Consider the following 13,958-nt stretch of genomic DNA (forward strand, 5'->3'; position numbering starts at 1 on the left):
TGGAAGAGGGATCCCTCCTCAGTTGCTCTTCCTGAGGTTTCTACCGTTTTTTTTCCCCGTTAAAGGGTTTTTTTTGGGGAGTTTTTCCTTATCCGCTGCGAGGGTCATAAGGACAGAGGGATGTCGTATGCTGTAAAGCCCTGTGAGGCAAATTGTGATTTGTGATATTGGGCTTTATAAATAAAATTGATTGATTGATTGATTGAACACTTGGTCTGATTAAGTTTAAGTTTAAAGCAACAGTTTGACAATTTTGGGAAATATATGTATATTTAGAGTGAGAAAACTGAATTATCTTTTAGTACTTAAACATTTTTGTTGATTAACGACTGACAGATGACCATCACTGCGGACATTTATCCTTTCAAGATGGCGGCGCTGCCCCAGAATGCTCCATGATTCCCATTCCCTATCAAGCCCCAAGAAGCAGCGCCGGGCTTTGAAGCCGATTTTACATTTGGGCCAAAAGTGGAAATACACCATCCTTTACGTAATGCCATGGGGCCCAAAAAGACTCCATTCGGTAGACTTACATTGTGAAAGAGACGTCTGTAAATCAGTGAATACATTTTTTGAACGGTCAGACAACAGTTCCAAAGTCCAGAAGAGCAGCGCAATTAAATCATTTTTTCCGCCATTCACATTAGCGGAGCACTAAACCAGAAGTTAGCCGCGCTTGGTTGTAAGTCTCCTGCGTGCATGCTCCAGTGGTGAAGTGGCAGTTGATGAGGTGGTTGTACTAAGTAGATGGGTAGGTTGCTGAGGAGGAAGTGGGTATCATAGACTGTAAAAATAATGGACGTAGCCATCGTGACGTCATCCATTGGTTTGTTGACTGCTGTTTTGAGGCTCCGAGGTTTGGCATTTTGGCCCTTGCCATTTTGGATTTTTGCCAACCAGACATGCAAATATTTGGACAAGAGGGTGGAGCTGTGAAGGAGCGAGGGGTGGATCAGATTGAAGTAGCCAGAGGACCCTACGCACACCCACCTACACTGGCAACCTGACTGAAGGCTGCACCCGGCTTTGCCTTGCTAAATCGCCGCTAACAAAGTTAGCTTCCATAATTCGAGGTAAACGTTACAGATGAGTATTAAAGTAATCTTAGTGATTTTAGGTAATTGCATACATGTCCACATTTGGCAAATATTGGTGGGTATACTGTAAAAACTCACAAAAAGAGGTGTGTATACCCTGAATACCTGCGTATACCCGCGACTACACCACTGGGCCCCACGGTGTGGAAGATCTGGATAATTTCATGCTGCGCAAACCCAGGTGCTGCTGAACAACTTTCATAGGAATGAATGGGGGCCTGCCTCCAATGCTGTATCCAGGTCTCTATTCATCCATGTTCCCTATATCAGTGGTAACCATCGTATGAGCAGCGGTGGCGATGAGCTCGCCAGTGGGATACACACATGCACTAACATGCACATGTAGACAAACCAGTTTACCACAACAAACCACAGAGAAGCTCAGATCACTCCAACACCAAGTGTGACTTCTCTGCCCAGGATGCAATTACTTCACTATATCTTCACATAGAAAATAGTTGTTAGGTGATATATTGCTGCTCTGAATGTTGCCTGCAGAATCTTTAAATAGTAAAGCTCCTGTCTCATTAAATTGTTTGCTCTGCTGTTTCTCCTGTTTAACACTAAAAAACAACATCTTGTACAAACCACTTAGATTTTGTCCTTGTGTCTGAATCATCTCTATCTTGACCTTTAAGCTGTTACACACGAGCAGCAGTATGAGCTGCACTCTCAGCTGGTTTTGCTGCAGAGTCAGTGCCAGGTGCACTGTTTCTCTGTGACAACACAACTTTCTTTTACTCTATCATTGTTCTCTAGCTTTGCTGGCCTATTGGACCAGAAGCACAAAGAAGCTGTTCTCTTGAGTGCAATAACACCATAAACGCTCTCTACACTTCACTTGTGAGTGAGAAAGAGGTGCAAGGGAGGCTGAGGAAAACTTCACAGATGGATCTAAACACCAGTTAATTATTTTAAACTGTGGAGAAAATGAGTTTTGTATGTTGAAATAAATTCACAGGTACCTAAGCAATAGTAAAGGCGATACTTTTTTGCCAGTATATCTGTGATACATTCACAAACAAACGAAACAAATGTTAATAACAACTTACACATCAACCAGTATGACCATATCTTTGGGCGATGAGGCTCCCTGGATGTACCTGTGACAAAGCAAACAAGAGGATTCAATACGTCAGCCCTGAAAATCTACAGCACCTGTGATAGGCTGACATGAAACGATGTTTAAAGCAGCACACTGTACCAGGGTCTCCTCCTGACATCATACAAGTCGATTTTATCGGGGGCTTTCCAAGGTGTGGCTGAGAAAAACACACATAAAACACCACTGAAAATTCACTAACATTAGGTTAGGAAGCGCAGCACAACGATGGTTGATCAAATCTACCTGGGTAGTAGCGAGTGACACCCGTTGCACTCCCGAACGCTTGCCACAGCAGTGACGGATCCTCCTGACTGTTCTCCATGAACACTTTCTCCAGTGCCTGCGTCCAGTTCAACTCATTCAGAATGACTGGAGCTGAGGGGAGAGGAGTTAAACATCTTAGATATGCTCCTTTAAATATGTAAAATAAGTACATCACACATATAGGGCATCTTTTCATGCAGCTGAGTAATGAATAGAATCATCAGAACTTCACTTGCCTCCTTTATAAATATCTGTGGGGATCTGCACAGCTGTGTAGGAATAGTTGACATTGTTTTTGAAGTTCGGATCATAAACAAACTCCAGCTTGATGTGCGAAGGGTTTTCCACCTCTCCTTCTCCATCCATGGAGTACTATGAGAACATCAGAGAGTACACATGTTACATACACCTTCATCTTTTCATCAGCACTAACATAACGACACCTTTACCTCTACTCCAAATTAAAGTTGCCAGTTGTTTTATAGTCTGTTTAATTCAATGAGACACTTACAACACATCAAAAAATCTCCATCTGTCGAGTAGCCGCAGTAAATATAAACAAATCAAACAAATCTGTTCACTCACATAATCCAGCTCCGCCTTGGAGTCATAATATGCCATGTCCAGCTCCTGGGAGGAAACAGATGCAGATATGAGGAGGCTGCACTGTTGGCAACCGTGAAACAACATGAGGACTAGTAGTCATACAGTATGTACAGGTCAGGTCAACCTCTAGACGACACATGGAGGCTACTTAATTAGGATTAAGACTAAAGATTGTTTTGATTAATCATAATTAATGTTCACAAACAACTAATCATGTCAATCCCCAAACTGTACTTTTGGTATTTGTACTTAAATTTATCTGCCTCTCAAGTCTTTTGTTAGCTTCAAATATGGACATGATACACGCTGTTTAAGGATAACCCAGGCTGTTTATAAAAAAAACAAAAACATTAATAAACAACAAAAACATTTGATGTGAATAGTTGCAGTCAAAATCCATGATGGATTAAAGGTTTCACGAAGAAAAATTCAGTTACCAAATGCATTTTATTGTAATTGTAAATGTGTCAAACGTAGCAGCTTATTACAGAGAAGTGAAAGTTTTTTGACTGACTACAGGCGCACAACAGCATCATAACCTGTAAGTAATAGACCACCATTTACAATAATGATAATGAGCTCATTACAGCCTCTTTCCTGATTTCTGCCACTTAGATAAGCTGCAGTTTAACATGCACATGGGAGAAGTTTGCCTGAAGGGTTTTCATCCAGGATTCCTTTCTGGCAGAAAACCCTTCAGGCAAACTTCTCCAAACAGCAATTTACATATTTGTCTGTCCAGACTCATATTTGTATTGACAACTATGAGGGAATTTCATATAAGGTATTACATGGTTGCTTCACACCCACCTTCCCTCCAGCAGCAAAGCAGATCTATACAATCAGCACAGTTTCAAGGTGAGCACCCAAGACTAGTGTCACCATTTCAGTATCTGACTAAATGTTTGCCCCTCTGTGTTATGACTTCGAATAACGGCCATAAAAGTGTTTTACAGAATATTATTGTGTCACAGTGAAGTTGACCTTTGATTTGATTGATTTGATGTTATCCTACTAAACATTTTTGTCAAATTATGTCATTGTTTGTGTATGAATTCTTTAGTTATGGCCAAAAACCATCATCACTGAGTCCAAGTGGACGTTTGTGCCAAATTTTAAGAAATTCCCTCAAGTTGTTTCTGAGATATTGTACAAGACAAGATATTATAGAGTGAAAACTAAATGTTTCTGCGCAGTTTTTTTTTCACAACACACACCAAAACACTTGTGTTACAGACAACATTAATCAGAGATGTTGGTCAGTAAATTACACTAACATTTTGTTATTTCGTACAAGAAAAAGAATTAAAAATGCTTCTATGTTAATGCAGTTAAAGGTCTAGAGCGGTGGTTCCCAACTGGTCCAGCCACGGGGTCCAGATTTCTCCTTAATCACTAGATCAAGGACCACACAGTTTAATATATCGAGCGTCATGCTTGCGTTTGGCCATGTCGTTGAGCTAGTTTGTCTCTGTAAAGTAGCGGTCCATTTACTTACTCTAAAGCAGGAAATGGCACTTCAAAATAAAAGCTATGCGCCAGGAATTCACTGCACTACAAACTTGAAATGTTTGCGAGTCACTTGCGGTCCATTCAGAATGGGCACACGACCCACTTTTGGACCGCGACCCACCAGTTGGGAACCACTAATGTAGAGTGTAGGATTTAGTGGCATCTAGCGGTAAGGTTGCAGAACTGAAACTTCTCCTGTGTGCCACGTGTGACAATGCAATTGGTCCTGTCCAGAGCCAGTGTTTAATTTGTCCGTTCTGGGCTACTGTAGAAACAACATGGCAGACTACATGGAAGAGGACCTGCTCCGTATGTAGATATAAATGGCTCATTCTCGAAAACAGAATCCTTTTTTTCCAAGTGATAATACTCTAATGAAAACAAAGTTATAAATATTATATTTCATTTCTGCCAATAGATGCCCTTAAATCCTACACACTGGACCGTTAACTTGAATAAATAACTTCATTTAAAAAAGCTGCAAACTCTCAAACACTTCTCTCACAGCCTCTGCTTCTCACAGAGGCACTAAAAGCCTCAAATCCTTGCATTTGTTAGGCTGTATCTACCAAATGTTTGCTATTGTTTTCTGCAGAGTTCTGTCACATTATGAATCAGTAGACAGGCTGTAAGGCTTGGATGGAGCAGCGCCATCTGTTAGTCTTAGTTTCTGAAGAGACATAACATACTTCAGAGTAAGCACGACATCGACTCGGAGGCTGCTATGCTCCTATTTTTGGCCTGTTCTGATTCCAAAATCTTATCTCCACAGAGTTCCTTACCCTATATTACATTTCAAGTAAGTATGACAAGTTTGTCTTCTTGCTGTTAGTGTTATGGATCTCCCGCCCTCAGAGGAGTACAGCTCTGAACACATCCAGCCGTTACCAGCCGGTATTCTTTATCAGCCAGTCCAGAGAAGTGACACGGCTCATCCTCCTTGTTAACTTCTCCTGAGAGATCTGCCACTTTACATCTGAGCCTGTCAGCAGGGCTTCATTCCTCCAGCAAATGTTTCATCTGTCTTGTATAGGATAAAAATGTCCTGAATGATTCTATAGGAAATGTTTAGGGGTGGGAATTGACTCAAAAAATGATACTGGATTGAAGAAAGCCAGCACAATATTTCGGCTCTGACTCCAGTGGACTGTGCCAAAAAACTGACTCCTGTCCTTTGCCCATTGTGCTGCAAATGAAAAACAACTGACAGTTTAGCTAACTGGTCTTGATGAGGATCACCATCTGAGTATGCAGCTGTTTTTTTTGTAATTTATTCAAGTAAACTGTATTAACTCACTACAGTCTTCTTCCTGCACAAAAGTAAGTGAAACTCACTGACCAACGTCACTGGTTGAATCTTTTTTCGTAAAACAATTCTATCTTTGTAATCTGAGACAAGAATTGCAAAGAAATGTTCAGTTTTTAGTCTCTTGTCTAAGATTGTTTTTGGAATCAGCATTCCATCATCATACTGTACACGTACTCTTAATATAACAGTGTAGTGACTCATGGTTAAAATTAGGGCATCCTAAAGCAATAGTTTGACATTTTCGGGAAATGCACATTGTCACCTTCTTGCTGAAAGCTAGACGAGAATATCTATACAGCTACAGCTATGACATAGTTATCTTAGCTTGGCATAAGCACCAGCCTGACTCTGCACAAAAGTAACAAATAGACAGTGGTTTAATGGTGGGTTACGTGCGGCACTATTTCCAGCCAGGTGCAGCAAATTTCTGGATATATGACACGTTAAGACAAAAACTTATAGTGTGGATGTGGCATCATGTGAGCTTCATACATATGGATGGGTTAATACAGTTTCAGAAATAATCTCCGTCCATACTAACATGCCTGGAAATGCATATCACATGACCATTCACACACACTTGAGGATGTAAACAGGAAGCAAGTTGGTTGGTGGTTGGTTGCTTGGTTATGGAGAATACTACAGAGATGGCAAAAAATACGACCTGAGATTTCTTTGCTCACACCAACAAAGAGGTGTAACTGTTACAAAAGTAACGCATGGGTATAAGGCAGACAAGGAAGGAAACAGATTGGGAGTCATTAGAACGCAAATATGGCGACACATCAGAGCAGTACCGGGAGTGTTATTCATTACTGGAGGAAGCCACAGCTACCCAAGAGGGATGAAAACACAAAAGATATGTAGGCCTAGCTTTAATGTTTTGGCTTGACACATTGCGACTGATGAAAACCAATCAGGAAGCAAACATGGGTGTCTGTGTAATGCTTCTAAAAGTCTTAGTTTTCGCCCGTCTAGACTAAAGCGCAACCCCAAAGGTTTCAAAATAAAACATGGTCGGTAGTGTTGCCAAAGGTCTCTGGTTTTATGGGTTTAAAACACTGGAGTAATGTGGACGCTAGGTATGAAAGTAGCAATATGCATTTTAAAACGAAAACGTAATAGCATGGATGTAGCCTTAGAGGTGCTGGTAGGCAGATTTTGTTACCTTGGAACAGAGCCAGGCTAATGGTTTCCAGGTCTTTATGCTAAGCTATGCTAACCAGCTGCTGTTGCTTCACATTTCATGGACAGGCATGAGAGTGCTATCAATCTTCTCATCCAACTATCAGAAAGAACAAAAGTGAGTATTTCCCAATATGTTAAACTATTCTTATTATGTTAGATACATATTTCACAGCCAGAAAAAATACAATTCATTTGTGGTTGCTTTTTATACCATATAATATCTACTGGATATGAATCGTATCCAGCAGATATTGGAAAACTCAGTGGAAGGCAGGAAATCAATCTAAAAGCCGAGGGCAGTCTTAGGAAACTGTCTGACAGTGTGGTAAAGTGCTCACTGTTTTCAGTGAATGGGCTAAAACACTCAAAACCACCAGTGTCTTTTTAAATGACAGAGGGATTCACTGCCTCAAAGAGGGACGTGAGAGGCCATGTGAGAGGATGAGGTTAACCCCATCTCACTTTGTTGGGCAAATGAAGCAGACCGAGTGGAAAAGTGGAATGCCAATGTGTGTAGGACTCAACCGAACCGCACGGATGAGTGCACTTGGTCATCTGTTTCGCCCAGCTGAGCGCTTGGGGAGCTGCTCAGCTGACTGGTGTAAATGTTCTGTCTTTCTCAGGTCGTCCCATTTAGAGTCACAGCGCTCAGAGACATCAGACCCATCTGGTTTGAATTTACATCAGTGGTTAAATTTGACTGCGTAACATTTCCATTACGGGAGGAAATGAGGATAAAAAAATCCCACACAACAGAGAAATGGAAGTTTTTGGTTTGCATACATGAGAAAAACAATATGAAGGGGTCTCAATGGTATTGATCAGATATAGGATTGTTCTGTACTGTATATCAAGGGCTCTCAATAATGCTGACAATGTGATCAAAATTTACAAATTCATTATTCTAACTGCAAATATGATGTTATTTAAGATTTTACCTTGATTCCATCCTGCCATAGATGCTCTCGCTGGAGCCGCTCAGCTTCACTGGCTAACCTCTGCAAGAAAACAAAGAACAAGTCACATCAGAGGAGCAGGTACAGTGACATGTCTGATTTCTCCTTATCAAAGGGAGGAACACCGTGAGGCATCAGGCTGAGGCAGAAGTGGGTTTACTGGCTTTTGGGAATAATGTTTCCCTGCACTTTTTACCACAGGAGAGCCGTTCAGACAGTATCAGGAATAACATCAATCAAATACTTTTCTATCGATGTCTCATTTTTTTGCTTCTAATTTGCAAATCCTATAGCCATCCTGAAGCTACTCAGTTCTAAATCAGTCAATAAAACAAGGTAAAACTCTGTATTTATGGTCTGGAATCAAAGAACAATAACAGACGTTTTTACAATGTATGAATTAATGTCAGAGAGTGACGTCTATATCATTTGATGTGTGTGTTGCAGAAATAGTTTGCCTGGTCATCTTTGAAAGATGGAACAAATCAAATTTTAATTTTCATCCCACACATCGAACACTCGGTGTCTCTAAAATGTATATGTAATACTATATTATTATTATTATCATTATCGCATGAAATCTTATTGAATCTAAACTTAAACATCACAGCAGTGTGCATGCGTTGTCCTGCATGCAGCCTGCTGCATTATTGTATCGTTACTGACGGTGATGGTACAGTAATTCTGTGCAACTGTAGCCTTAATTGTAAAATGATTTGAGGAATAATGAAACTGCTGCTACATTCTTTGAACTAATATCCTAATTTATTCTGATTTAACCCTATGAAACCTGGAGCGACATCCCTTCCATAAGTCACAGACGCCTTTCGTCAGTATTTAAACCATTGAACCTGAGCAAACTGGTGCAATTTCTTTCAAATTCATGTGAAAAAAACTTGAAACTTGAGAAATGTCCTAAAAATTGCAAAAAAAATAATAATAAAATGAAAAACAAAACAAAACAAAAAAACATAGATTTAGAAATGTAAAAAAAACTGCAAATAAAAGAAAAAAGCTAGGGAAAATCTACATTTATAATTAGTTACTATTACTATTGTGATGGTTTAAAACTATGTTACATAATTATTATTATTTTTAAGTATTTTTTCCAGGTAATTTCCTTGTTTGTTTCTTTCTTTTTTAATTACTAATGTTCTTGTTTTTAAAAGAAATCAAGCCAATTTGCTCAGGTTTCAAAGGGTTAAAAAAATCTTGCATTTATATTCAAAACACTTTGTAATATAATGCACATATTTCTTACTCTCCACTCTTACTTTTATATTTATTTCATTTTATTCATTTAACAGGGACAGTGCACAGCTACTTAGCTGCACCAGAGTTAGCTATGAGCTCTTTTTCATTTATAGTCCCTGGGCAGGAAACAGAAAATAATTTCTCTGCTAAAAGACACTATTATATAAAACACACAATTACAAAATTGAACACATTCATGACACAGCAGCTTCAGCAATGACAATAACAAGACAACACAACATCAAGTCATCACAACAATAACAACAGCAACAACAATACAACTACAACACTACGATCCCACAACAGCAACAATAACACTACAACATTAAAATATAACAAGATATTGTTTTATGTATTGTAGCATTGTGTAAATATTCTTATATTTTTACATACTTCTTATTTTCTGTTTTCTTATAAATCTCTATGCTTATATATAAGAGCAACTGTAATATATCCTGATTTCACACCCAGAGATCAATAAATTAGTAATAAGCTATTACTTAATTACTTAATTACTCAACACTGGAAAATGTAGTTCTGACAGACATCACTTGCAGAAAACAAGAATTTACAGTTAAAAGCATACAGAGAAATAAGTAGAGGATGAAATAGTTAACTGTAACAATAAAGAGTTTCATACTGACATCGAGTGCTTTGCGCTTCTTAGCCAGGAGCTTCTCTATATCTGAGGCCACCTTCTCCACAATCTTCCGAGGCTGATTCCTCACCAGACTGAACCTCCGTCTTTCTTCGTTGTATATCTGTAAATTTTTAATGGACATAGTTAAAAACTCAAGAGCAATAAGAGCTGAAGAGTCACTCTATTAGGTCTGTTTCTGCTGACCTCATGTCCTGCTATTGACTTTTTGTGGCTTTTGACTTATTGTCTGAGCTGACTCAACAAACATCTGTGTTACCATCAGTGCAGCTGATTGTTCTGGGCAATATTTGGTGTTATTAGAGAATAATAATTTACAAGTGTGTATTTTGTAAACCTGAGAAACAACCACTAAAGAAAATAGATGATGAGAAGTTAGAGGCATCTCAACAATCCTGATGATAATTCAAAGCTCATGAATTTGCAAAAGCAAATGCTTTTTATATTTAAATCCTGAGGACACAGGGGGAACAGTCACTTGTTGTGTTTGTGTGTTCAGTCCAAATCTAAATATGGATCCTTTCATGTAATCTATTCACACACAATGTCTGTTGTCTCTGAAGGAAGGTTTCACTGAAGAATCACATTACTGGAATTTCATACCAAAATGACACAGACACCATGTGGCATTTATTCTCTTGGCCATGAAATCATCTAATAATAATAAAAACATTTTAGATACAGGAACAGTTTGGTTGTTGAAAGAACAAATCTTGAAATTGCTTCTGAAAAAAGATAATGGAGCATTTTGGAATCAAAGATAAACACATCGACCTAAAAACATCATCCTGCATGACTGCTACATGTTATTGAAATGGATGTGAAAAAAACACTTAAAGCTGTTAACTGTTGCTTTAACGACAAAGTATGACTTTGTCTTGTGAAGCGGGTGTGAGATTTACAGGATGATTATGAGGTTTAACATCTTCTACTCCACCGCTCCCTACCAAAGACACATTTCTGTCTTTTTTAGGTGGGTACAGGGAATTTTATGAGGAGCTCAACACCGTGTGTGTCAGGTGTTTCTAGTCATAAATCTGTAATAAACATTGTGTTCCATTCAAACTTTAATTTTTAGAGTTTAGGGGCGTAGAACATTATGCTGGAAGTATCTGATGTCCATTCCCATGCTCAAGTATGTTTCATAAGTTGTTGCAACAATTTTTGTTGCGACAGATTTGATGCAATTTTTAAGCAATTTTAACCACTCGAGAATTTATAAAAAAAATTCTCAAAAATCCCTCCAAAATATCACATTAAGACCCCAAGGCCTTGAGGAACAACATGCTGTGATTTGGTATCAAAAAAGACATTTTTAGATTTTGGTAAGAATTCCATTTTTTAGTGATTGGATGGCGAGCACCTTTGTTCTGGAAACTGCTCAGATACCCCTTTATAGTAAATATACCTATGAAATCCATACATCCTTTGAGTGCCCGAGGTCTCTAGTTTGTGGCTGTAAAGTTTCATAGGGCTGTGATTATTGTAGAGGTCACAACAGGTCATTTTATACAGTGATGTCTGTTTTAAAGAAATGACACTACAATGACACAGCTACTGTGGGGATTAACATCACAACACATGAACAAAAAAAAACTGGGCTCAGTGAATCCACAAGAGTCTCAGCTTTCCAGTCATACCAAATTTATACAATTCCAACACTGTTTAGGAACCCCTTTATACAGACATTTTCAAATACAATAGACGAAAATAACACAGTTGTACTGCAAGCAAAAAACTACATGTAACCATAAAGTGGTCATGTCTGTAAAGGAAAGAGCGTGTTGTGAAAATGCCAGTTTTTCTTTACCAGAAGTTAGAAGCTTAAAAACTCAGCCCGCTATAGTCTCAGCCTAATATTTTTGTGCACACTTATGACTGTATGCTCAAGGACTTCTAATGCTTGCTGTGATTTGCTCTATTTTATTCCGTCATAGTTTGGAATCTTGTTTCCAATCAGGACAACATACATGGTGGTCAGGTTAGTGTTAGCATATTCTTTTGTTTGCATTTTCACCTTGAAATTGACCTTTAACATCACTGGTGTTTACGAGTTGTACATATCCAGATCTGCATGTCAAAGTACAGCTGTGGTTTGCATTCACTCAATCAAACAATACAACAGTTGTTCTTTAAGAGAGTTGTTCTTAACCAGGGGTCTGGGGATGCACAGGGGTCTTTGAGGGAGTTCCAGGGAGTCCCCAGAAGAGTAAGAGTAAGAGTGACTATTCTGATCATAGGTTTGACGTCCTCCACAGTTATCTTCCCAACTAGGGATGCATGATAATGTTGACACGTCATCGGTATCGGCCGATAGAATCGCCTAACATGCTTTTTCTTATTTTGCACAATGAATGTATATTATAAACATTGAAAAGCATTGTATTTCATGTCTCCATCTGCTGGTGGGCCATCAGAATAAGAGTATGCATGCATGATATGATGGTAATTTCACTACAGAAGAGACTTGATGATCACTAAAACTAGGTGGGGAAAAAAGTGGATATATTGATATCAGTATCGATTGGCCGTTACAGATCAGTATATCAGGTATCAGCAAAAAAATACAGTATCTTGCATCCCTGCTACCTACCCAACTGTAATTAACAACTCTAAAATTCTGGTTTCAGTTATATCTAACAAAGAAAATCTTTTCAGTTGGAATAACCTGAAGCAAAATCTTAACAAATGGAAGTCTATGGGGTAATGTGTATCAATTTAGGGTCCTTGAGACTAAAAAGAGAACCTCTGGTTTAAAACACTCAGTAATGTCAGCCAGCTGCTAAAAACACCTTTGTCAGTTAATTCATCACTCATGGTGGCGATATACTGAGAGACTTTGGGCTCTAGTTTCCCGGCGCAGCGCAGGTGGCGCAGGGTGGCGAACCCCGCGCAGAGCTAGTTCCGAGCAGCGCAACCCGAGGCGCGCTCAGTTTGGTAGTTTGGCAGACCGAAGTGCGCTGAGATGGGTGTGGCGGCGCAGCAGGGGGAGGTGTCGACAGATCCAGCTTGGCGCAGTGACAGTTTCGTGCCAAAAGGCTTCGCCGAAGGTGCGCTAAAAGCTCGCCAGCTGAAACCAGGTCTACTGTCAGCGCAGGGGGAGCGCAGCCGGTGTAAGCCGAAGTTTGGCTGACCGGCGGACAGTGCGCACACGTCACCAAAACCTCACAGGCAGGTTTCCAGAATATCAGGCACATTAACGATGCAATAAATACCCAAAAAACCACTATTCAATGCAACTATCTGCAATCAGCACATAAATGTATCTCTATATCGACTGTCCCGTCACATCTGATGTCAGATCAAAGGGGATTGGCACCGTTTGGCACGTTTGGCACGCGTAATGGAAACCCAACCTGATTTGATTAACACAGCTGCAAACTAATGAGTTCACATCCCTCTCAGCCAACCACAAACAGCCACAGCATCAGATAGGGAGTATATATTCAGCATCTGTCATCTTAGAAAAGTCAAAAGAAAAGAAACAGAGTGAGACTGCGAGAGAGAAAGAGAGAGCGCACGCGCGCGCACGAGAGAAACGCAACATTGATTTACAATTGTGGTGACCTCCTCCCAGGCTACCTTTGCATCATCAGCCCATGGAGGTCTGCTCGTAGTTCCATACATTCGGACACTGCGAGCTTGGACCTCCCGGACCAAAACATAAGTTTCCTCCTGGGAGAAGTTTGGCCGTCTGACGCTGCTGCTCTCTTCTGCAATGGCGAATTGAGTAAACTCTCATTACACCTTCGCGCGGCGTATTTAAGGGCGAGGAGAGGGGCTCATTTGATTGGTGTGATGTGTGTAAACCCCACTCCACGCCGTCTCTCCTCCCTCTTTCCGACTTGCGCCGGTAGGAGGGATGGAGGTGGGAAAGAGGAGTAGCTGCGCCAGGGCGCACGGTGTGCCAAACTTACAAAATCCGCCTGGCCACAACCAGTTGGCGAAGTGCAGGTGAGCTGCGCCCCCGCTGCGCCCGGTCTGCGAAACTAGAGCCCTTTATGTTAAA

The 13,958-nt window shown here is 40.0% G+C and overlaps 1 protein-coding gene across 1 annotated transcript in view; it reads right to left on the reverse strand.

Moving 5' to 3' along the window:
* Nucleotides 1–13,958, reverse strand: part of LOC126386405 (voltage-dependent calcium channel subunit alpha-2/delta-2-like) — a 75,266-nt gene that overhangs the window by 33,172 nt on the left and 28,136 nt on the right. The window contains exons 3-9 of the mRNA XM_050038728.1: nt 9,936–10,052; nt 8,020–8,079; nt 3,052–3,096; nt 2,703–2,838; nt 2,446–2,577; nt 2,302–2,359; nt 2,150–2,200 (exon numbers count right to left, since the gene is read on the reverse strand). Of these exons, the coding sequence (XP_049894685.1) occupies nt 2,150–2,200; nt 2,302–2,359; nt 2,446–2,577; nt 2,703–2,838; nt 3,052–3,096; nt 8,020–8,079; nt 9,936–10,052 (599 nt within the window). The remainder of the gene's footprint in view (nt 1–2,149; nt 2,201–2,301; nt 2,360–2,445; nt 2,578–2,702; nt 2,839–3,051; nt 3,097–8,019; nt 8,080–9,935; nt 10,053–13,958) is intronic.

Source organism: Epinephelus moara, chromosome 24 (assembly GCF_006386435.1).
Source record: "Epinephelus moara isolate mb chromosome 24, YSFRI_EMoa_1.0, whole genome shotgun sequence".
Lineage (NCBI taxonomy): Eukaryota > Metazoa > Chordata > Actinopteri > Perciformes > Serranidae > Epinephelus > Epinephelus moara.